At 44.5% G+C, this 25396-nt stretch overlaps 1 protein-coding gene across 3 annotated transcripts in view; it reads right to left on the bottom strand.

Annotated features, from left to right (window-relative positions):
• Nucleotides 1-24341, bottom strand: part of DNAJC16 (DnaJ heat shock protein family (Hsp40) member C16) — a 32321-nt gene extending 7980 nt beyond the window's left edge. The window contains exons 1-7 of one of the 3 annotated variants that reach the window (XM_044237222.1): nucleotides 24230-24341; nucleotides 21980-22164; nucleotides 18210-18276; nucleotides 16671-17010; nucleotides 9886-10070; nucleotides 7879-7983; nucleotides 7036-7194 (exon numbers count right to left, since the gene is read on the bottom strand). In XM_044237222.1, the coding sequence (XP_044093157.1) occupies nucleotides 7036-7194; nucleotides 7879-7983; nucleotides 9886-10070; nucleotides 16671-17010; nucleotides 18210-18276; nucleotides 21980-22146 (1023 nt within the window). In that variant the 5' untranslated portion in view covers nucleotides 22147-22164; nucleotides 24230-24341. Of the gene's footprint in view, nucleotides 1-7035; nucleotides 7195-7878; nucleotides 7984-9885; nucleotides 10071-16670; nucleotides 17011-18209; nucleotides 18277-21979; nucleotides 22165-24069; nucleotides 24164-24229 lie in introns of those variants that run through there. The other 2 variants (XM_044237221.1, XM_044237223.1) reach the window with 2 other exon arrangements.
• Nucleotides 24342-25396: the final 1055 nt, after the last annotated feature.

Genomic DNA, 25396 nt, shown 5'->3' with positions numbered 1-25396 from the left:
CAGAGATCCATGGGGCGCCTGGGTGGCTCAGTGGGTTAAAGCCTCTGCCTTCAGCTCGTGTCATGATCCCGGGGTCCTGGAACTGAGCCCCGCATTAGGCTCTCTGCTCAGCAGGGGCCTGCTTCCTCCTCTCCCTCTGCCTGCCTCGCTGCCTACTTGTGATCTGTCAAATAAATAAATAAAATCTTAAAAAAAAAATAGAGATCCACAAAGCAAAACAAACATAGAAAAAGGAAAAGAAGTAAAGAATTAACAAAGCCAAAGCTGGTTCTTTGGAAGAGCTAATAAAATGGACAAACCTCTGGTAAAACCCATCACGCAAATGAGGAAGCACAAAAAACCACTACTAAGGGTGACAAGGAATCACCAGCTGTGTTGTAAAAGTTAAAAGAAAAAGTCACTTAAATTCAAAAATTTAGAGGAGATAGAAAATTTTCTAGAAAAATACAGCAGTATCTGAAAAAATAGAAAGCTTAAATAGTTGCGTAACTGTTAAAGAAGGTGAACCGGCGGCAGTCAGAGATCCTTCCTTAAACACCAACTCAAGGCCCAGATGGTGTCACAGATGGCTTTGATGAAACTTTCAAGAGGACAATCCAATCTTACATAAAGTCTTCCTGAGAATAGAAAAAGGGACAGCGCTCCCACCTCACTTCAGGAAGCAAAGCCTCACACAGGCATCAGGAGAAAGAAAAGTCAGAAGTCAACCTCATTTCTGAACACAAAGGCAAAAATCCTCAACAAAATATTAGCAAACTGAACCCAGCAATACGTTGAAAGCATAATACAAATCGTGATCTTGTTGGACTTATCTTGATGAACTCAGGTTTAACTTTAGAAAATGAATTAATGTATTTAGCACATTTTAGAAGAGGAAAGAATAAAGAAAGAAGAAAAATCAGGATAATCTCAATGGCTGGAAATGTAAATGGAAAAATCCATCTGATAAACACTAATACCGTTCAGGTCAGCAGTAAATAGAAGGGAACTTCTGTAACCTGATGAGGGTGGCTACAGAAAGCCTTCTGCAAGCACCATACTGGGGACATGGAGATCAAGAACAAGGATGCCCTCATCACTAATTTCTTTTTTTTTTAAGATTCTATTTGTTTGTTGGTTGATTGGTTGGTTGATTTATTTATTCGGGTGAGGGAAGAGAGAGAACGTGCATGCTCGCACATGATGGGGAAGGGGAGTAAAAGGAGAGGGAGAGAGAGAATCTCCAGCACACTCCCTGCCGAGCCTGGAGCCTGACATGGGACTGGATCCCAGTACCCTGGGATCATGACCTGAGCCAAAATCAAGAGTCAGATGCTCAACCGACTGAGCTACCCAGGCCCTCCCTCCATCACTACATTTCTTTCTTCCTTTTCTTTCTTTCTCTCTCTCTCTCTTTCGTTTTTTCTTTCTTTCAAGATTTTATTTATTTGAGAGAGAGCGAGAGAGAGCACAGAGGGAGAGGCAGAGGGAGAGGCAGAAGGAGAAGCAGACTCCCCCTGAGCACAGAGACCGATGTGGGGCTGGATCCCAGGCACCTGGGATGATGACCTGAGCCGAAGGTAGGCGCTTTTTTTTTTTTTTTTAAAGAGATTTTATTTATTTATTTGACAGACAGCACAAGCAGGCAGAGAGAGAGGAGAAAGCAGGCTTTCCGAGGAGCAGAGAGCCGGATGTGGGGCTCGATCCCAGGACCCTGGGATCATGACTTGAGCGGAAGGCAGAGGTTTTAACCCACTGAGCCACCCAGGCGCCCCCGAAGATAGACGCTTAACTGACTGAGCCACCCAGGTGCCCCTACTACCTTTCTATTCCACGTCACACCAGAGATCTCCAATAAAGTAAGAGAAAGAAATAAACAAGGGCTGAATAAAAAAGAAATAAAACTGCCATTAATCTCATATGATATGACTGTGTATTTAGCAAGCCCAAAAGATGGTACAGATAAATTATTTCAGTCAGGAAGAGAGTTTAGCAAGGTTGTTGGACACAAAGTCAGTGTTTAAAAATCAGTTGTCTTGGGGTTCCAGGGTAGCTCAGTTGGTTGAGCATCTGACAATTGGTTTCAGCCCAGGCCATGATCTCAGGGTTGTAGGTTCCAGCCTGTAGGGCTCTGTGCTCAGCCATGAGTCTGCTGGTGATTCTCCTCCCTCTCCCCCTGCCCCTCCCCCCACTCATAAGCACACTCTAAAAATAAATCTTTAAAAAATCAATTGTATGGGGCGCCTGGGTGGCTCAGTGGGTTAAGCCTCTGCTTTCAGCTCAGGTCACAGTCTCAGGGTCCTGGGATCAAGACCCGCATCGGGCTCTCTGCTCAGCAGGGAGCCTTCTTCCCTCTCTCTCTCTGCCTGCCTCTCTGCCTACTTGTGATCTTTGTCTGTCAAATAAAAAATAAAATAAAATAAATCCCTGTTATTGCCTCATCAAGGGCATTAAGCGGTAAGTTATAGGGTTTTGTTTTGTTTTTAAAGATTGATTTATTTATTTGACAGAGATCACAAGTAGGCGGGACGGCGGGGGGGGGAAGCAGGCTCCCCGCTGAGCAGAGAGCCTGGTGCAGGGCTCGATCTCAGGACCCTGAGACCATGACCTGAGCTGAAAGCAGAGGCTTAACCCACTGAGCCACCCAGGCGGCCCTTTCTGTTTGTTTTTCTGGTGAGTGCTTCGGAGTGAAAAACAGCTGCTTACTGGTGGTCTGGGTCCTAGGCCTGGGTTTACGCACTGGGCTGTGACTTGGCTGGTGCACTGGGCTGCGCACGGGGCCGCACGTGGGGCCACGCTCTGGCAGTTTCACCCACTATGGCTCTCGTACCATCAGCGTAAGTGTCAACACAGAGCAAAAGGACAAATTACGTCTTTATGTTATTATGAAGACTGTTCTGATCTCACAGACTTCTCACCCTCACCCCAGGGTCTGTGAACCTGTGCAAACTGCTGTCCTAGAGAAACCCAGATAGACTGAGATACACATGTTCATGGAAACATGGCTCCTAAAGTCCCCAAATGCCCATCGAGGGAAGAAAGAATCAAGAAATTAGCACGTGGCCATAAATCCTGCAGACCCAACACAACACATTCAGCAGCGTGCCACAAAACAAGCGGGACCGCCAGCGTCACCTACTATGTGACCTGCCATGGGGCGGCGCCGATTTCAGACCCACAGGAGCAAACTGGAGAAGCATCCATTGTGCCAGTAATTTTTTTTTTAGAGAGCAAGAGAGCGAGCCTGTGTGTGCGCACAGGAGGACGGAGGCACAGAGGGCTACGGAGAATCTTCAACAGGCTCTACCCACAGCACCGAGATGGGTGCGGGGCTCGATCTCACAACCCTGAGATCATGATCCGAGGTGAAATCAAGAGTCGGATGCTTAACCGACTGAGCCCCCCAGGCGCCCCTGTGCCAGTAATTCTGTCAATGTATGTGAGCTACAACTTCCCCCGAGGGACAAATGAATCATTCTCAAGAGGAAAAGATACTCCTGAAAAGCAATTTCGGAAGTCTTCACAGATAAATCCTGAATTGAGAAGTTCTTTTCCTTTCTTCATTGCCCGCATGTTTTCTTCCTGACTCTCTCAGCTCCTCGGCGGCCACGGGGCAGGGCAATGCCTTTTTAACTGCCTGAGGTTGCCCAGAAATCTGTCCTTGGCCCCCTTCTCTCCTCCCCTCACCAACTACCAATGCCTGGCAGATGGCTTCCCACTGGGGACTTCTGTCTCTCCCCACTCGCTGAGGAGCTACAGACCTCCCTCCCCAGCCCACAAAGACCTGGATCCCTACATCCCACTGTCCGGGGGACACCATCCCTCCGACTTCCTGTAGGCCGCTCGCGTTCTGTACATCCACAGCTGAATTCATTACCTTCTTTAAACCTGCCCTTCTCTCCTCACTGTCCCCTAACCCCATCTGGTTCCGCCTCACGCCATGTCCTTCCCGGAGTCCCAGCCTCAAGGGCCCTTGCCCTATGTTCACTTAGGAGTGAGTCACCCAGGCTGGTGGATGGAAATTGCCTTCAGGCCTCTCTCCTCCCATGGGAGTCGTGAGGACAGAGACTAACTCTGGATGTCAGAGCTCCTCTGTATTCCCTCCACAACAGGCAGGCAACAAAATGTTTAAGGAGTGAATGAAATAAGCGATTTTTTAGAACTTCTCATTCTAGCTTCCTTTAAGAGAGGATGAGTCAGAGGCTTCCTACTGCTTTAAAAAAAAAAAAAAAATATATATATATATATATATATATATATATATATATATATATATATATATATGTGTCTGGCTGGCTCAGTTGGTAGAGCATGCTGACTCCTGATCTGAGGGTAGCAGGTTCCAGCCCCATGTTTGGTGTAGAGATTATATGGAAAAAAATTTTAGGAAAACAAACAAACAAAAATTAAAAATAACATTAAAGAAATAAAGTAATACATGTTCACAAAAGGGATTTTTGAAAACCCAAGTATTAGGATAATATGTAATTTTGCCATCAAGAGATGCATTTATTTCCAGCTTTTTCCTACGTGCACGCACGCGCACGCACACATACATATAGGTCACAAAATCGAGATCAGTGTTTAGGCGTGTCTAGAATTGGTATCTATTGAGATCCTTCAGTCTGTGATACGTCTACTTCAAGTTTCATTCTCTTACGACCTCATCTAAGTGATTCTGTCTACGTTATTAGTTCACTACTGTGGAACTTGGGTCTGAGATGACCAGGGAGAGGGTTCAGAACTGCTACAGACTTGCGCCTCAATTTTGTCTCCTGCTTGCTCCTTTCAACATTATGTGACGAAAACTGTCCCCATCAGTAAGTGTTCTAGAACTGCCGTTTTAATGGCTCAACGGCTATATAGTAGTCCCTGTTTGGTGTATACCAATAATTAGCCTACTGTTGGATACTTCTATTTTTCCCCCAGTGAAACTGGTTACAAATGATAATGTCTCTATAATTTTGACCTGAATTCCTTTTCCCTGAGGACAGATTCCTAAATAGTAATCTCATCTCCCTTAGGTCTTTACGCAAGCCGCCTCTTAGTGAGGCCTTTCTCGGTCATTCTGCCTTAAAATATGGGAACCTGCTCTCCCAACTCCCCACTCCCTTCTCCTGCTTTATTTTTCCTCTCGGCGCTTCTCCCGTTACGACAGGCCACCATGGAGTAATGTTATGCCCATTTTCTGTCGTACTGCTAGAACATGGGGTAGACCTTGGAACAAGGAATTGAGGTGACTTTGTTCAGGGCTTTGTCCCCAGCGCAGGGCAGTGTTTGGCCCATACGAGGTACTCAGGAGTACTCTTTTGGCAAATGAATCCAGGCAATTGACCTATTATCACCTAATTGCTTTTCTGAAAACTTCTGAAGTTTCCTCTAGCTCCGCAAAAGACTGCCCGTTTCTCTCTACTCTCAACTATCTTCTCTTTGAAAATCTTTAACAACGTGATAGGAGAAGAAAATGTTAAACTGGCTTTTCTTTATTAGTCAGGTTTAATTTTTAAAAGTCATTATTAGTCACTTGAGTCTCTTCTCAGAATTTTATTCATATTCTCAGCCTACCCTGCTTGGAGAATTTTATTAAATTTCTTTTAAATTGAGGTGAAATTCACATAACATAAAATTAGCTATTTAAAATATCACTCCGTGGCATTTTGTACATTCACAGTGTTGTGTAACAATCACCTCTCTCTAGTCCCAAACATTTCCATCACCCCGAAAGAAAACTCTATACCCATTAAGCAATCACTTTTGGGAAGTTTTGTGTTGATCTCTTTGATTAGAAGAAGCTCATGAGAAATTAAAGATAATCTTTTTTAGATTGGTTGTAAGTATTTCCCTTAGCTTACTGTTTAACTTAAAATTTTTGAAGTATTTACATATAAATTTTAAACTTATACACAAATTAAGATTTTCCAGCAAGATTTTCAGCCCTTATCTTTTTTATTTTTAAAGATTTCATTTATTTATTTGACAGAGAAACAGCGACAGAGGGAACACAAGCAGGGGCGTGGGAGGGGGAGAAGCAGGCTTCCCGCTGAGCAGGGAGCCTGACGTGGGGCTCCATCCCAGGACCCTGGGACCATGGCCCGAGCCTAACGACTGAGACACCCAGGTGCCCTGAACCCTTCTTTACCTTAAGATCAGATATTCACTTATATGTTCTCTGAGTTAGTTTACTATGGTTTTCTTTCATTCCTTTTTGTTGTTTTATATTTAATTTTTAAATTTATTTTTGTAATTTATTTTAGAATAAGATTACTGATTCTCTGACAGGATCACTTTAGAGATAAAAGGTGATGACTGTTTCTTATTTTATTGAAAAAATTTTTTTAAAGATTTTATTTATTCCTTTGACAGAGTGAGACGAAGTGAGAGAGGGAACACAAGCAGGGGGAGTGAGAGAGGGAGAAGCAGCCTCTCCATGGAGCAGGGAGCCCGATGCGGGGCTCGATCCCAGACTCCAGAATATGACCTGAGCCAAAGGCAGACGCTTAACGACTGAGCCACCCAGCCACCCCTAAAGATTTATTTTTAAGTAATCTTTATACCTAATGTGGGTCTTGAACCTACAACCCCGAGACAGAGGAGAGTCACATCCTCTACGTCTAAGTCAACTGGGTGCCCCTCTTATTTATTTTACTTTTGTGGCAAAATATGTAATAAGAATGGACCATTTTAACCCTTTCCAAGTGCGTAATTCTGTGGCATTCAGTACATTCACACTGTTGCGCGGCTGTCACAGCCATCCACCTTCCGAATCTTTTTATCTTCCCAAATGGAAACTGTCTTCATGAAACACTAACTTCCCTATCTTCTTCCCTCAGCCCGGGGCATCAACACCATCTTATTTTCTGCCAAAAGATTATTTTTTGAGTAAAACAGACCCAAATTGGATAAAAACCAAATTTGTTTTTAAATTTCATGCCTCTGAAGAAGAAATGAAAAACGAACTTCTCCTTCTCACTGGCTCTGTTCAGCGTTGCTGTTTTATTTCTAAAGGCCCAAGACACAATGTGAGTGCGACCGCAAGCCAGGGTGACTCCCACGTACCTGGATAACGTCTGCAGGCTTGGTTATGTGTTCTTTAAAGATCAAGATGGTGGGGGCATAGACATTGACATTGTACTGTCTTGTCATCTCTTCGGCCCCTCTCAAACCCACATGTACATATCCAAATGACAAGTAATCTTTGTATGCAAAAGCAGTCAACTGTTAGGGTGTAAGAGAGAGGAAGAATTAAATTTTAGGTGGCAGGATCACACAAACCAAGACAGACCCGTTCACACCACGGGTGGAGACGATTCCTAGCTTGTACAGCCCCACTCGGGCTGCTAGTGCACTTGGAGGAATTCTAGAGCATTTCATGCCTGAAAACTATACCCAGAAAGCTAAACACAGTGAATTTTATTTTTTTTTCACCGATGGAGAAAAATATTCAGTTTCCTGAGATAGACACTGGGTTGGAGGCACGGAGTGTTTGAGGAATTACCTCAATTACGGAAGATGGCGGGGAGGGTGAGAACGGTTAGGCGGGACACTTTGCTCCCCACCTCGTGTCACAGGGCTAACGGGGGCGGGGGGAGGAGCCAGAAGTGCTGTGGAGGGTCACCGTGGGCACAAGTTATAAAACCTCTCAGAGCTTCGGTATCTTGGTCTATAAAACAGGGATGCTGTCTATACCCCTGGGCTCTTCCGAAGATCCTAGGCTAGTATGTGTGTGGAACACACTCGCACGGTAATGGCATCAGGACATGCTCAGTGCACGGTGGTTAAGGCAAATTTCTGGTCTTCACACATTTCTCTTTGGGTAGGCTCTTACTCACAAAAAGGACAAGCAGGCCACAAGTCCTTCCACCAAAAAAAGAGCAAACATTCCCCCAGCACCTCATATACCTTGTACAGCAGCGGTACGACGGGCATCTGGTCAAACAGAAGCACGTGAGGCTTATTCTCTTGCTGCCAGCCAGAGAGGAATCGGACGTAATTTTTATTTGTAACCTTAAATGGAAGAGAGGAGGTTGGTTTCAGTAGTCAGTTCCCAACAAGTGCATTATAATGTAGTCAAGAGGTAATGAAGCAAAATCAAGTAAGTGTAAGACCCTGTTTCATAAGAAATAAAAAATGCAGGGGCGTCTGGGTGGCTCAGTGGGTTAAAGCCTCTGCCTTCAGCTCAGGTTATAGTCTCAGGGTCCTAGGATCGAGCCCCGCACTGGGCTCTCTGCTCAGAGGGGAGCCTGCTTCCCCCCAACCTGCCTGCCTCTCTGTCTACTTGTGATCTCTATCAAATAAATAAATAAAATCTTTAAAAAAAAAAAAGAAATAAAAAATGCAGACTACTATCTTTTTGTCTTTGTTTGACTAAAATGGTTTAAAAAGAATAGTTACTGATTTCATCTTTTCATGTTCCCAGTCCTACAGACTGAAATCAACAATCTTTTCTGGAATAATTACTGGGCATGTTATTAAAAAAATCAAACTTCTGAATTACAGACATGTTTCTTAATCTGTTACAGACTGTCTTTATTCATCTGTTAGCCTGTGGAAGAGAATGCCGTGATTCCTCTTTTAAAACGACTTAAAAGAATAAGGGAACCCACTCAGTCTATACGTTACACGATTTCATTTATTACCACGTGAATTGGTACTGTTGTGCTTCCTTGTTTACGGCTGAAATAATCCTACTGAGAATATAAAAAACATGGATAAATAAAAATTTTTCCTAAAGAAGGTTTATCTTTCCATTCTGCTTCCACAATGATCTCTAGTAAACCTCAATCTGGTCATTTCACTCTCAGCTCAGCCCCCTTCAGTGGTGCCAGCACCTGCAAACGAGGCCCGAGTTCCTGACCAGGGCGGCTGGGCTCTCAGAGGCCCTGGCAGTAAGATGCCAGTAAACCCGCTCCTGCTCACTGGTGACTACCTCACACAGAGCTGACTGTTTCATGTCCTGGACCTCTGTCCGCCTGCAACTCATTCCCTTTCTCTGCTCACCTGGCGAACTTAGTGCCGGGACTGTTTCTGCCAAGAAGCCTTTCCCAGCTCTCTTGGGCAGCCTCTCGGCAGATCAGATGGAAATAATCACCCACGAGACTGGGAGCTCCTTGAAGAGTCCTCAACATTAGAGTGACTGGCCGAGAACAGGTATTTCATAAATGTTTGAGGACCCATTCAGACAACCTTCCTTCTGTGGATAATGATCCTGGCGGGACAGTCTATGCACAGTGCATGTGGAAATAAGATGGAATTGTTGGTATGTTTGCTCTCTCTGGTATAGTTAAAGGAATGAATCGCTAAGGCAAACAAGAATCCTGTTCTAGCTCCTTTGATCCCTAATCTAAGATCCTGGAGGAAAAATGCTTCTTAAGTATAAAGATAAACTAGTGTGTGCTCTTTGTGCCTGGTTTCTTTACTGCAATTCTTGTTTGTGAAATTGACTCATCCTTGCCTTACGCTAAGTTCTGAAAAGTTGCAAAAATGTTTGACTTCGTGAAATCTTGTGTTTTCCACAGATGTGACTGTTAAACATACAGTCAAATGTAACCTAATTTGAATCCTTTCATAAGACAAATACCTTCAAATGAAAAAACACACGAGTCAGAAAGAAATCCTTCATCCCATGTTGTTGATCTAATTTTTGGTTTAGAGAAACGAGAGTCGCTGTCACTTCAAGCTCAGATCCCCACCACTGTCCAAGTGTGTCCAGTGGTTACTAACAGGAATGGAGTCTCTCAGTCTTTCGCCCTATTTCAATTTTCAGTCTCCTACAGATTTTGTTGAGATGATTTCGGCTGAGTGATTAACACACGACCTTGCCCTCGGCTCTGAGATGACCACAGACAGAGGTCAGGGCCGCCAGCGGTCCCAGGCACCTGGTAACCTACTGTTCCGCCAGGTACTTACTTTCTCCACCAGGTTCCCTGGAAGAAGATTCTCTACAAACTGTCGCAGGTTCTCGCGGACGACCGCGTTATGGAAGAAGGAGATTTTCCCATTTATGATTCCCAGGATGGAGGGAGTGCTGTGCGCTCCCAGGTGATGGGCCAGGCGTCTCTCGTACCCAGCATGGACCACGCCGATTCCTACACCTGCAAAGTGTGGAAGACCTACATGAGGCTTTTTTATGCCCCCGGGGTGGATGAAGGAATGCTGCTAAGTGATTTTTTTGGTGTGCAGTTGAAATCTTGACCTAGGAGGGGAGGATATCTTTCCCAATAGACCGATAAGCATTTTTTTTTCATTGCTGATATTCTAAATCGATTCAGTTGTATTACTGCAGAATAATCTGGCAATGCTTAAGAGCTACAAATCTTTGTATCCTTCAGTCCTCTTATTTCAAATTTTTGGAGATTGTGAGAAAATACTTCAAAAGAAAAGAAAGCAGTCTGCTCATAGTGCTTCTATTCACAAGGAAAAAGACCTGTAAGCAATCCAAGCGCTCAACAACTCGGCAATGGTTGGAAAAATAACTATGATTTATCAAGAGAAGTCAGTCTTCTCACTCTTCAGAGAAATTTTCCATTTTATATAAATTAATTTGTAGAGACAGATATTAGAAAGTATACATTCTCAAAAAGAGAAAGAAATTAAGTTAAAATCACTCAGAAGTCAAATCCCATATAATACTGTTAATAATCTGGTATCTAGCTGTACCTTTTCTTACATAAACACGTGTGTGGACACACACTTATATAAAAAACACAACAGGGGCATCTGATACTCATTTCACTTAATGCTTGAGTAACTTCCTTGTCCCTTCCTCCAACCACGGTATCTGGCAAGCCAGGTCCTCTGCCAAACACCAAGGTATATGAAATATTCTTAGCCAGCAAAGGACAAGTCCTCTCTTGGATGCCCAACAGACTTCTCACGCTTAACATTTCCCAAACCCCACTCCGGCTCTCCTCACCCAGGCCCATCCCACGCAGGCCTCCCCTGGTCACCCACAGGGCTCCTTCCCTCCTATCACTTGCACGGAAGCCCCGAGTCATCTTCTACCTCTCGCCACTCACACCCCACGCCCAATCTGTCAGCAAGTGCTGGTGGCTTCATTTCCAAAACGCGCCAGGAATCTGTTTGTCTCCACTTCCTTTAGGTTCTTCTCTGAGTCACCATCTCTCTTCCCTGGCTGTGCAACACCCACCCCACATTACTGTCTCTCCTGGTCTCCCCGTGGCCTGCTCATTTACACTGCTTCAGCACCCAGCATCCTTCTCTTTTGTAAACATGCTGGCATGTTCCTGCCTCAGGACCCTGGCACTGGCTGTTCCTTCCGCCTGCAGTGCGTGCCTCCCCGACATCTCTTGAACTGGGTCCCTCCTTTGCTAACTCCAAGCCCTTCTCCATGAGGCCCACCCAGCTACCATGTCTGAACCTCCCCCCACCACACACGGGATCGCCCTCAACCCAATCACTTTCCTTTTCCACAGCACTTCCCATCTTCTAACAACTCACACACTTTGCTTTTTTCTGTCACTTGCTTGTTGTCTGTCTGCCCCTGCTAGGACATAAGGCAGGGAGCCTGGTTCGGTTCACGGATGTATCCCAAGCACCAGGCCAGAGCGTGGCAGCAGGAGCTCACGGAAACCGCGCCATCAGTCTGTCTGAATACTGAAGTCGCTTTTGGCTTTTACTATTACAAGGAATATTTTAATGGGTACCCTTGTATACCTTTGTGTACAAATCTTTGTGCACATTATCTTTGTGCACATGTGTGACTTCCTAATTAAATTCCAAACATGGGGGTGCCTGGGTGGCTCAGCGGGTTAAAGCCTCTGCCTCCGGCTCAGGTCATGAGCTCGGGGTCGTGAGATTGAGCTCCGTATCGGGATCGACGCTCAGTGAGGCGTCTGCGTGAGGTTCTCTCTCCCTCCCTCTTCCCCTGTTCACACTCACACTCTCTGTCTCTCTAAAATAAATAAATAAATAAATAAATAGATCTTTACAAAAAATCAATGAGAGGGGCGCCTGGGTGGCTCAGTGGGTTAAGCCTCTGCCTTCGGCTCAGGTCATGGTCTCAGGGTCCTGGGATCAAGCCCCGCATCGGGCTCTCTGCTCAGCAGGGAGCCTGCTTTCTCTTCTCTCTCTGCCTGCCTCTGCCTTCTTGTGATCTCTCTCTCTCTGAAAAATAAATAAATAAAATCTTTTAAAAAAAAATCAGTGAGAAGTCATGGTGAATAAGCTGCAGGGTTCTTCAAACTGGGTTTTCCTAAAATGGTATTTGATTTTTTAGGACTCGCAACCTCCTTGACACCCTGGTCGCTGTCTGCACCCCTCCCGGTGAGCACATAGAGCACTGCAATGATTCACCTGTGTCTCCCACCTGAGTCTGCTGGTGCAAGGGCCACGTTTTACTGATTTCTGAAGCCGTGCAGGCATGGTGGTTAACCGTGACCCCTAGAGTCGTGCACTTGGGTCTGTATCCCAGAACGCCTACTTGTGGATAGTGTGGCCTTGATTAGTTCCTTAACCTTCCTGGGCCTTGGTTTGCTCATCTGGAAAACAGGGATAGTAACAGTCTCCCCTGCTCTGAGTTGCTCTGGGGATATAGACAATCCTCATGACGCACCTAGCACAATGCCAAACAACTGAAGCTCAATAAAAACTACATAAGTTATACATTAACGGCCAACACAGTACTTGGTCCATCAGGAAGAGAGTGTACAATGAGAACATGCATTCTTTCTCATCCCCCACTCACTCCAGCCGCGCTCCATTGTTCTGTAATTGCAAATGTGATTCTGTACTCGCAAATGCCAAGTGTGCATTCTCTCGGGACAGATTTTCTCTTCAGCTAGACAGTAAACTCCTCGAGGTAGAAGGCAGCACTGACTACTCTGGTCCTCCTCCCCAGGATGGCTGTCCAGACACATGGGCTATGTCTGCAGACTAGCCTTTACCACGCTGTGTGGCCATGGATTCCCCCTAACTACCTGCCACATTTCCCCTGGGATAGAACTGTTCTATTTCATCCATCCATGGCAATCCAGGCACTTTACATTGTTCTGGGAGAAGGTCCGAGCTTCCCCAGGCCCCTCAGCTGATCTTTAAGATGGTCTGTTCTCTCTCTCTCTCTCTCTTTTTTTGAAAGATTTTATTTTAAAGCAATCTCTACACAAAACATGGGACTCCAACTCATATCCTGGAGATAAAGAGTCACCCACTTTACCGACTGGGCCCATCAGGTGCCCTAGTCTGCTCTTCCTATTAACTCAGAATAGGAATATTTTTGGCAGGGGATGGCTCAGTTGGCGAAGCATTGGACTCTCGGTTTCAGCTCAGGTCATGATCTCAGGGTCGTGAGAATGAGCCCTGCATCAGGCTCTGGCTCAGCGTGGAGTCTGCTTGAGATTCTCTCTCTCGCTCTGCCTCTTCCCCTGCTCACTCTCTCAAATAAATAAATCTTAAAAAAAAAAAAGAAAAAGAAAGAAATATTTTGGGCAGTATTTGTCTGAAAGGGTAGTGCTGCCTCACCGGGACAGGGAAACGGCCACAGGGGCCGTAAGGCTCTCACCACGGCCACCCAGCTGTAACCAAGTGGACTTTGGTTGTTGGGAATCTTCACTAATCCAAATGTTTCAAAGAGGAAAGTGGTTTATAAACCAAATTTATCTAATACATTTGGTCAAAACCAGCCTTCCAGGGAACTTTGGGGGTGGAGCGGGGAAATGGACTGAACCCTCCGTAAATGTCACTTCTGTGAATCTAAATTCAGCTTCTTCCATCCTTGTCACTTGAGTCCTGACCTACTACAATCAAACAGCGCGACGACCCAAAAGAATAGCAAGATCTTCCATCATCGAAGATTTAAGGTCATTAAAATACGGTACAGGTACAGCATGGCACACAATGCATGGACTTACAGTCAGACTACTGGGGCTCAAAGCCCAGATTTGCCGAACACCAACTGTGGGACCCTGACAAAGTCCCCCAAATGAGCTACATGTCTGTAAAAGAGGGATGACAATAGCACCTGCCTTAAACGGCTGTTGTTTCTTAGGAGTTGATACTTGTAATTGTGCTTGGTGTACATTAAATTCTCCGTAAATATGAGCTCACATTATTTTCATGTCATCACGCACAGTCCAACCGGAGTTACTATTCAGAACAATTTCTCAAATCCAGCTCTTCCTGCATTGTCTGCCCGTCCACTGGCTCAAGTCAGAATGCAGCGTCCATCTTGACCCTTTCTCCCTTTTTCTTCATTTCTCACATTCAGATGGTCTCCAGGAGCCAGGTCCTTCAACTTCCACGATCCTACCTCTCAAATATCTTACACTTGTCCACCTCTCTATTGCCTCTGCTCCTACTCTAGGCCAGTGGTGGCTGTCCTGCCAGGGCCGGTGACCTCCCTGGCTCCTCTTCTGACCTTCAATCCGTCCTTCAAGCAGCTCGAACAGCTTCCTAAACCATGGATGTGATTAAATCATGCTGCCATGGGATAATTTTTCTTGGCTTATTACATACTGTAAAATAAAGTCCAGCTTCTCGAGCCTGGACTTTAAGGCTCCTTACTCCCTGGTCTCAGCGAGCTCTTCCTGCTTCCTCCCCCTCAGCTACACCCGAGTCATATCCTGCAACTGCATTTCCCATGGTGAAAGGCAGTACTTTGGCTGCCCTGTTCCCTCTGCTTCCCATCCAGCTTCGCAGTACCTTGTGCGACTTCGCTAAACGTAAGTCAGAAGTCGGTGCCTGCTGGTCAGTGAGTTGAAGAAAGCAGACTCATGTATTTGAAAATGATTTTTAAAAATTTATAAAATAGGTGTTTAAAAAATTTTTACTTTGGTAAACCAGAAAGCCTAGTTTGTCAGCCATTCCCTAAGCTTACTTTATATTTGTGTTTAACATATATTAGAAATTAATAGATTTTTTTCTCATTTAATCTTTGTATCAAATCTGGTTTGACATTATTACATTATTACATGTTTTAGAGATGAGGAAACGTGTATCAAGTAATTTGTCCAAGGACACAAAGACAGTAAATGACAGAGCTCGGACATGAACACAGCCGGGGGCCTGCTGGAGCAGGACGTATGCTGACGCTGGTCTGTGTGAGTCCGAAGCCCACGGATGGGACACAGGTAACCCCTGTGCTTTGCTCTCTCACACGGTTCACCGGGCATGTTTAAAATAGAAGCCTGGGGACACCGGGGTGGCTCAGTGGGTTAAGCCTCCGCCTTCAGCTCAGGTCATGATCTCAGGGTCCTGGGATTGAGCCCGAAGTCGGGCTCTCTGCTCAGCGGGGAGCCTGCTTCCCCCTCTCTCTATGGCTGCCTCTCTGCCTACTTGTGATCTTCGTCTGTCAAATAGATGAACAAAGTCTTAGGGAAAAAAAAAAAAAAGAACGTTGGCTCTGACCTGAGTTTGGTGTAGGCACACTGCCGTCCTAACTTACGCACTGGTTTAACGTTTCTGTTCTGCTCCTGGGTCTGAATGTCGGCGCCTGGACGAACGAGGTTAAAGAGGTTTCAGTATACCACCTAGTGTGGCATAAAACGCCATTGCGCTGTTCGACCCAGGGGCTTCCGGCTCATCTCAGCCTCTCGTTACACACCAGGAGCAGCATCTGCTGACTGCCCCCCACGTGCGTGACACTGTGCTAAACTTATTTCCTCATCTTCTCCCAAGAACCTCTTTACTCAATCTCCTGAAAGCATTTTGGCAAACTGGAGTGCTTCTGAACCACAGGCTGAAAATTTCTGTTCTAGGATAAACGAACCGATGGTTTTCATGGGTACATTCTCTCCAGAGACATCCGGGCCCTTGGTCCCTATGACTGAGTTTGGCCTTTCTTAGCTACTCAAGAAGAGGTCTTCTAATGCCCGTAATACACACACACACACTCTTCCATAATTCCAACTTTTAAGAGTCGTTAAAATAAATACCTGGCCTGGATCGCTGGCATTTTCCTGGCACAAGTGGTAACTATGAACACAGGAAGGGCTAATCTGTGATCCCGACTGGTAACGCATGACCATTACTGTCATGGATGGAACTGTGACTCTTTGCCCAAATCCATCTGTTGAAGTCCTAACCCCCCAGTACTGTGTTTATGTGACCGTATTTAGAGATGGCCTTTAAGGAAGTAATTAAGTTAAAATGAGTTAGTCAGCTTGGGCCCTGATCCAGTATGACTGGTGTCTTTGTAAGAAGAGATGAGGACACAGAAAGCGAGAGAGAGACACCAGAAACGTGCACAGAGAGACACGAGCACATGGGCAGGCAGGGAGAAGGTGGCCGCCCGCAAGCCGTGGCGAGAGGCCTCAGAAAAAACCAAACCTGCCAACACCTTGATCTTGGACTTTTAAGCTTGAGAACTGTGAGAAAATACATTTCTGTTGGTTCGTGGTATTTTGTTATGACAGTTCGAGCAACTCCGAGCATCAATGAGGGCTGCTTTGTTCAACCAATAATTTTTAAACTTCTCCTATGTATTAGGCTCCCCCAACTAGATGTTAGGAAACTGTACAGAGGCTTCAAGGCTAGATCAAGGCTTCAAATTAGTAGTGCAAAATGAGAACGGCGGACACATTTCTTTCTCTGAAAATGTGTCCTTGGAAAAACCCCCCGTCATGTGAACTTCTGAAGAGAAATCTCACTGTTCCTTCTTCCCAGGAGCCCATACAATTCAAGATATAAATATTACCTTCTTCTGTACAGACACCTTCCAGCCAATAAAATGATCTTACCCAGTCCTTCCAATTCTTGAACTACCTCTTTCCAAACAGGCTCGATGTGGATACAGCTGAAGCACCAGTCTGAGGTGATCTTGATGAGGTAAGGTTTCCTGAAGCTGTCTGGAACCACTTCATTCACGTAGTGTGAGAAGTGCAATAAATACTTCTCGTCGATGGAGTCCCGCCGCTCAGAATTAAAAGGGAAATGAAAAAAGGATTCATCGAAGTAAAAATTCTCATGGAAATGGCGGAAGCGATACTCTCGCTGTTGTTGCTGCTTCTGGTAGCCCTGGTTCTCTCCGGCATCTCCATAGTGATCATAGTTGGATCTCTTTTCTTCATTGGAAAGAATCTATAAGGAAAGCAAAAAAAAAAAGGAAATCTATGAAATGGAAAAATTTTTACCCAAAGGACTATCCTGTGAGCAGCACGGAAGACACGGGAAGAAAAAAACGTAAAGCTACAGCACGGTTAGGCTTTCCGAGAGCAGTCACCAACACACCAGGGAACTTTTCTCTCAATAGAAACATCCAGTTATTTCAAGACCAAAAGACTTCAGTCCTTGTGTTCGTCTTGGCTTTAGAGATTCTGTGTTATCACAGTACTCGGCACATCAGTAAAGCAAATAAAACTTAACATAATGTTAACCATAAAAAAATGGACTAGGTCATGCCACTTAAGTTGGAGTAACTCAAACCAGGACAGGACAAGCTGCGAACACCAAAATGTTGCCAGAGCACCGAGTGCAGGGTCTGGCATGTGAGCTTTGTTTTACTTAGAAACAACTCTGAAGTCTAAAATTCGAGAAGCTGTTTCAGGATGAGGTTCTATTCTAGGAGCCAGGCACGGTATCTCGAAGAGTATCACCCGACACAAATCAAGGGAGCCACGGACTTCTCTTTTGTGCACATTCCAGACCAAGCTACTTAAGCTGATGTGTTGGAAAACTGTTGAAAATCTTGTGTTTCCATGTACTTGTAAGCTTGTGCCACATTAATAAATACGGGCCCATGAGTCTTTAATATAAGCTTTAGTACATACACTGCTGAGATGAGCACGTGATAAAAAAGTTTCGGGGTGCCTGGGTGGCTCAGTGGGTTAAAGCCTCTGCCTTTGGCTCAGGGCATGATCTCAGGGTCCTGGGATCGAGCCCCACATCCGGCTCTCTGCTCAGCAGGGAGCCTGCTTCCTCCTCTCTGCCTGCCGCTCTGCCTACTTGTGATCTCTGTCTGTCAAATAAATAAAATCTTAAAAAAAAAAAAAGTTTCGACAAAGGAAGTAGAGACCTACATTGAGGAATTCTGAGAATTCTGCAATTCCAATTAAAGCCTTTAAAATAGGCCACTTTTTTTTTCTTTAAAAGAGCTGAAAAATATTCAGGCACCGATTTCAACATATTGGATGTGGCTAAATAGGCTTTCTTTACCATCATCTAGAAACTAGGTCAAGGACACTGGGGCATGTACCCTCTCGGAGAGGTTGTTACAAAACTGGCCAGTTAAAGTGTATTTTATCAAAGCTAATGGATGCATCACAAGTTTGACACGATACCTCATAAGCCTTGCTAATTTGGATGAACTTGTCTTCTGCTCCAGGATTTTTGTTTTTGTCAGGATGCCTGAAACAAAAACGGGCAGGCAGTGAGCGTGGATTCAGTGTTTTACACACAATTAACATCCTGTACACACAGTTCACTACATCAGAGGCGAATGCAAGGCCATTTTGTTAGGACAGTTTCTTAAAAATAAATGGTAGAAGCAATCATTTGCTTCCCATGACCATCATAATTAAGTGAAACTTTGAAACCGGCTGTTTCTACCCAAAACGCTTCAGTGGGGCACAATTTCAAAGCGCGGGGGAGTTTGGCAGCGTCCCACGGAGGAAAGGTGTGCTGTGGGCATGTCTTTACCTGGTTCCTACACACTGCTGAAGCTGGCTTCAGGTTAATGTCACTGAGCCCTAAGAGCTGACTTCTCTTCCTAGGATGGGGGAAGTTCATCCCAATGTTAGAATGTCATCTAGGAAGGGATTTCTTCTGACCAGTAGGGAGACATAGGAAACAGCTTTTCTGACACACCGTGAACTCGTTTAGTGACAACCATGTTCCAAATAGCATTTGGCTCCTGATGTTCAAATGAGAGTGTTTCAGTTTCGCTATTGCCCTGCTTGTCCCTTTTTGCCTAAGGTGGCCTTTTGCCTATAAATGGATAATCATTTCCAGGCCCTATGTTTTAAGAGGTGAGAAAAATCTGCAGTTTATGCAAAGTGATTTAAATTTCTGTTAGAAATAATGTTTGCTATTTTCCATAGCCGGCAATCAACTGTATCCATTTGCGGTCACTGATTATTCTGTTATTCTGTAATATACCCGTGTTTATGCCAATTTCAGTTTTAGAGATTTTTAAAGTCCTGAAACTCGGGGCTAGGTTTTACTTCCTTAGGATCCCCCAAGACCTAAGTCAGCATTTTATACGAACTGATTTTTCAGTGTTCTTTTTGTTAAGAGACTTTAACACAGAGTGTATTCTTTATGTAATCACTCTGGCTAACTTTTAGTAGATTTCCTCTAGCAAAGGTTCAGGAAAGAGAAACCATCCACCAGGAAGCAAATGACTACTAAAAACAGCACCAAGTACATTGGAATAAAGAAAACTTATAACTTGATCAACTTATTCTGGTAGGAACATGTTTGAATGAATTAAACCACATATTCTGATTTCTCTAAAAATAAACTGCAAATGGCTGGCTGTTGAATTTAGACATCATTCCTCCCTTAACTATCTAGTTCTTATTATGGATATTAGTGGGAAAAAAAGGTCAGCTGGGTATAATGAAAATAGTATGACTTAAGGAAACAAGATGGTGGTTCCAAAGCATGTTTCTGGATGATAAAAAAAAAAAAGTTTTAAATATTCAGACTTAGGCTGAAGGCCGAAAAGAGAAAAATGATGCAATCACACAAACGAAGATTGAACATACAGAATGTGGTAGGGGAAGAAGGACTGGAAGGGGCTTTTGAGGAGACCGAACCAAGGAGGGGGCTGTGAGGGCAGCTGGGTTAGAATCACAGATCCTGACGCAGACAAAACCAAGGCCAGAGAACAGGGAGGAAACCACAAGACAGTTTCAGGTTATAAGGAATATTTTCCTAATTGCAGGACACTACCACAAGGTGGCAAACATGTAGGGAAGGATATATCCGGCTCTAGCAAAGAACTGCCCAATACTATTTTCAGTATGTAGGAAACATGTCACCAACCGCAATATGATACCCGTTCCTTAAACCTGGGAGTGAAGAAAATACTGTACTTGGTATCTACTGGCTGTAGAAAAAGTAATACAGAAAAGTCGTAGACAAATCGTTTTACTGTTCCAGTGACTGACCATGTTAATACACATTTGCTTCCGATCAGACTTTAGGACGCCTTTTTCCTGGGGTGTAAGGGTGTTTATTGGGCCAGTGTAGATGATAAGAGGGAAAGCGCCTATGTGAAAACTTAATTATTAGGAGAGAAACATAGTTCTTCTGAGAGGAAAAAGTGACTTGAAATGATTTCACCAAGGAAGGGGAAATGGTTCATTTCAGTGCCCATGAAGCCGTCATGAAATGAAACCAATGGTTATGGGGATAAAACAGTGCCGTTGCCAAAACAGCAACAAGGAGTAACACAGTGAAAATACAAAGGTGAAGTAAAATTCTAGACTTTCCCTGGATGATACTCCCTATACTTCTGAGGTGATGAATGACTCCTAGAGAGAATGTAATTAAGGAAGAGAAGCATATGACTCCTTTAATTAATAGCATAACACCCTTTTCAGCTCTGGAAGACAGAAAAGTCAAAGTTGTACATTTTAATAAATCCCACATACTCAAGCAATCATTTCTGTTTTTAAAATGTTGCCAAAGGCCCGTACCCTGTCCAAAAGAATGTGGCTACCTTTCGAACTTATTGCAGATTTAGGTATTTTGCTTTAAATATAAAAAGGCGAGAGTCTGAAACAATGTGGAAAGCAATTTTGTTGTAAAGAGAATCCCTGGAAAGAGGCCACACATAATCAGACTGTGTTTTTAGTACTGAATTCTGGATTCTCTGTGATTGGAGTTTGGTTTAAAATATTTACGTATTCAAAACACTGTATTTTAAACTACATTTTACCTTTATCGCAACCCGTTTAAAACTAAGCTCCTTTCACTGAAGAATGGTGTCAGGCAGAGGCACACACAGAATGCAATGTCATCTGCACGTGGCAGCTTTGCTCCCGCATAACTTCCTGCCCGCCCCAACACTAACCCACTCACTCTTCCGTCTACTCAGATGGGTAAGGGATTAAAAAGTAAAAAAAGCAATCAAAAAGTAAAAAAAACCTATTGGTGCAGAAGGTCAAGCTATGGGGCCCAAAGGTAATAAAGACTTCGTAATGGTGAGCCTAGATTTACCCCCAGGTAAGAGGGACAGCATACCTCTCTCATAGGGTAATTATAAGGTATAAATAAGATAAATAACATAGAACTGGGAGCCTAGCATGCAGTAGGTATGCGATGATCGTTCCCATCCCAAACCTGCTTTTATATCTGTGACTGGCTCCCTCGGTTTGTGCCCTTCCCATCCTCTCCCCTCCTGCTGTTCCCCTCCAGCTACACAATCCAGATGCTTCTACTCCTTTGGCACGTCCAAAGCATTGGTGGAAAAAACTGCTGACATCTGTCTGTAGGTTTTAAATTTATTGCTATCCTGTTAATTCACATATACTCTTTAGCAAATACAAAAACTATCTAGGCAAAATGATGATTTTTCTACATTTCTACAAAATGATGATTTTTAAGAGTAACTAACGTACTCAGTTCCTGAACATTGTAAAACTAAGGGCAAAAAGCTCTTAAATTTTCTTGAAAGCTTAAAATAAATAGTTTAGAAAACAGGATTGGAGGATGTTCCTTTCAGCAATGACACTTACAAAGAGTTACTTTGTGAATAACACAGCATGGGGATGGTTACCTGACCTATGGTTGACTACATATATATTTTAAAACTAAAGCTCCCTTCTACATTAACATTCAATATGCTAGCAGCATCTAGGGTAATCTTTTACGCCAAAGAATTTTTAAAAAGGGGTTTCTCAGCAACACAAGCTTTGGCTCTCATCACTAAAAATTATAGAATAACATGAACATTAGTTCTCCCCAGTAAAATATTTTAGACAGATGTATATTTACTGAACATAGAAACAGAGACAAATAAAAGCTAAGCATAATTTAGGCTTCATTCCCCTGCTAAAACTGCTTAGTTTATATTAAACTGCTATTTCTTTGTTTCACCTACCATTCCCGGGCGAGCTTCTTATAAGCCTTTTTAATATCAGCCTGACTGGCTGTTCGGCTGACCCCTAGGACTCTGTATGGGTCAAAATCCAACGCAGACAGAATTTGCAGGATCAGAACCAGAACTATCAAGAACTGCCAGGAAATGCTCAACTTTTTCACTTCCATTTCTCTTCCTTTCCAGAGCTGAAATGATTGAAGAGGCAATAAGTTTCAGTGGTAGAAACCTGGACAGTCTTACTTTTTTAGGTAAAAGGATAAGATATATAGATGAAAAACAAAACAAACAAAAGCTCTTCGGCAGGAAAAGTGTCAATCTGTTTGACCAGAGCTTTTAAAATCAACCATCTTGCTGCTATTTTTGAATATACCACACATAAGAACTATTATAGATGAAAAGATGAGCAGTAAGAATTAACAGCAACTTTCCAGACTCCTTGGGTTAGAAAAGCTTTAGAAATGACTGGAAATGAATGAGATGAAGAAATGATAAGCCCATGTGGGAAAACATACATAGGAAAATCAAGGCAACTACATCTCAAACACACTGTTTCACTTAGTCTGACAATAATACTTTAAATTTAAAAAATAAGCGGCTTAAGAACACTTCGCTGAGTACATGCTATATAAATTCATGAGATTGTAAGATCTGCCAGGTGCAAAACTATGAAACTCAATAGCTGTGACATTCTTGGGGTTAAATAAGTACAAGTAGGAAAGAGAGATACTCTTTAAAAAAAAAGACGGTTATGACATTGTGTACCCCAAATCTATTCTTTCTCACCACACCCACTGGACCAAAAAAAAAACCACAAAAAACAAAAAAAAAAACCCAGGGAGGATACTCTTTAAGTATGTAAGGATACTCTTTAAGCATAAGCAATACAGTTGTCATAAATAGAGACCAAAGATGAGGAAAAGCTGGTGAGAAAAAATTTAGTTTTCCATGGGAAGGGAGGTTAATGGCAAAAGCTGTAGACCAGGCAGGGTCTTCAAATGTTAAAGATCCATGTCTGGGGAGTGTCATAACTGAATTCACTGTGGGTTCAGAAAGAATCCTGGTTGGTTAATGAACAAGGTAGTGCTGTGTTGCACGGACATTTACAGTCCAGAAGTATGATCTTTGTTCTATCATACGTTGAGTTTTCAAGGGTCATATTTATCTTGACTTCTCATGAATTACTCGTTTTATGGTTCAAGTGTCTAATGTGACACCTGACTTAAGGAAGGCAAAGCTGTTAACAGCGGTGCATTTTGACAAGCGGAAGTCTCAATAGTGCCTGGGAGTGCTCACAAAATTGACCCATTTGATGGCCAATTTTTAGGACTGCATGCATAACTGAGCAAAAATCCTAAACCAAATCAGTCTCTTTCTTCTTAAGGCAACCTATAACCGATTCTGTCCTATAAAACCCCGCACAGAGCGCTGAAACTCGGGAAGGTGAGGTAGCTATTGGTTAAGCACACAGGCTCTGGAACAGACTCATATTGGGATCTGTCCTCCACCACTTTATGACCTTCGGCAATTTACTTAAACTTGCAAAGCCTCAGTGTCACTAATAAATGGAGGTGAATTAGTACCACCTTGAAAGGATCAACAAGGGAGTTAAATGTATGTAAAGGATTTACTGAACATAGGGTCAACAGTCAGAAAGTGATACTTATTATTTTTCCTATCACGCAGTGCAATCGCTGCCTTATTCCACCGTGACAGTCGCCTCCAGTGAGCAGCCCCAGAGGCGGGGGGCTGTGAAGTTCTTTGGCTGGCAGTCTCGAGCTCCACCGTGCCCGCCTCGGGGCAGGAAACCACCTGCCCAACAGGTAGGCTACCGCCCGAGGCAGTATCCCCCGGTCCAGGTAGCGGCTCCAGGAGGCACGCTCCAGGTCTGAGCTCCCGCCGGAGGTCGCAACCCTCCAGGAGACGGCCGCCTCCCCCGCCGCCCACCGAGAGCCCTGGGCAGGGCCCTGTCGGCTCCCAGTTTCCCCCGGGCCCGGGGGAACCGGGAACGAGGAGGAACTGACGGGAGATCCCCGAGCCTGCCCGGCCCCGCCGCGTCCGCGGCTCCGCGCGTCACGCCGGGAAGGAGTTACCGGGAAAGGGCACCGGCCCAACCGGCTGCGGGGTCGGTGCTCCAGTTAGTCCGCCGGGCCGGGAGCCTCCGGTCCGCACCAGCGCTGGCCGGGACCTGGGGAGGGGAGGGGGGCGGGAACGAGCGGGAGGGGTCACGTGACACTTAAAGGCTCGGCTCACCGTAGGCGCGGACTGAATGGGTCGACGACGTCTACTTTGCGAATCTGTTTTGACCCTTGCTACCCGCCGTCTGCGCGTGGACCTGGCGCGGTTGCCATAGGAACGAGGCGCGCTCTTTGGCTGGATCCAAAGGGATGATCGTGACCAAAGAGGCCAAAACGTGCCTCCTAGAGAGGCAAAGTCGCGATGCATGATGGGATGCCCCAAAGACCTCCCCGATTCAGGGAGGAGTTTCCCCTTCTACCAGGAGATGGCCCTCTTCTGGCAACAGTTGCTAGGGTGGGGAAGCAATAGCTGGTCCCTGTTCTCTTTAACCCTATTCATAGAATCCTAGAGCGTCAGAGTTGGACGGGACCTTGGGGAGCCCTTCTAGTCCGACTCCTCCTTATACTGATGGGGAGACTGAGGCCCAGAGAGAGGCAGGGACTTGCCCAACGCCTAGAACCCAAAGTTACCTACCAAAGCGAGCTCCGCCTTAGAATGTGCCAGGGACTGGCCTCAGCACGGGAAACGGATGTGTGTGTGTGGCGGGGAGGGAGAGGGGAAGTCACAGGTGAATTAGGTACACTTCCATTGAGCCAATGATACAGGTTCCTGGGGGATATAAAGAGATTTCATTTCCCCCCGCTCCGTTTCTGTTATTTAAAAACATTTTTCTTTGCGTTTATCACCAATACACTGTATCTTTTATTTCTTTACATTATCTTTTTCTATTTCTTATATTTGTCCATATTGTCATCGTCTGTCTCCTCCCACTGGAATGTAAACTTCTAAGGGTAGGGCCTTTTATTGTGTTCACCTAGATCTTCTCGGTGCCTGCGTAGACCTCAGCACAGGCAGGATCTTAACAAATATTTGTGGAATAAACGAATGAATGGGGCTGGGGTTTTGAGACTCAGAGGATGGATTCTAAGGTGGACTTGAGTCGGGTTCAGGTCTAAATTTTGACTGCCTTGTGCCTCTTACTACCTCTGGGATCTTGAACGGAGACCACTTCCCTGGGCCCCGTCTGTAAGATGGGTGAAAGGAACACTTTTTGGTATATTCCTTTGGTAGGACTGTAGTCAAGGGAGATAACGCAACGTCAAGTGACTACCACAGTGGCTGAGACTTAGCAAATGCTCAATAAACAGGAGTAATTATTTTTGAAATGTGGAAGTGAGCTGT

The sequence above is a fragment of the Neovison vison genome, chromosome 2 (assembly GCF_020171115.1).
Source record: "Neovison vison isolate M4711 chromosome 2, ASM_NN_V1, whole genome shotgun sequence".
NCBI lineage: Eukaryota > Metazoa > Chordata > Mammalia > Carnivora > Mustelidae > Neogale > Neogale vison.
The sequence above is the reverse complement of the archived record's forward strand: the minus strand, read 5'-3'. Positions and strand labels throughout refer to the sequence as shown.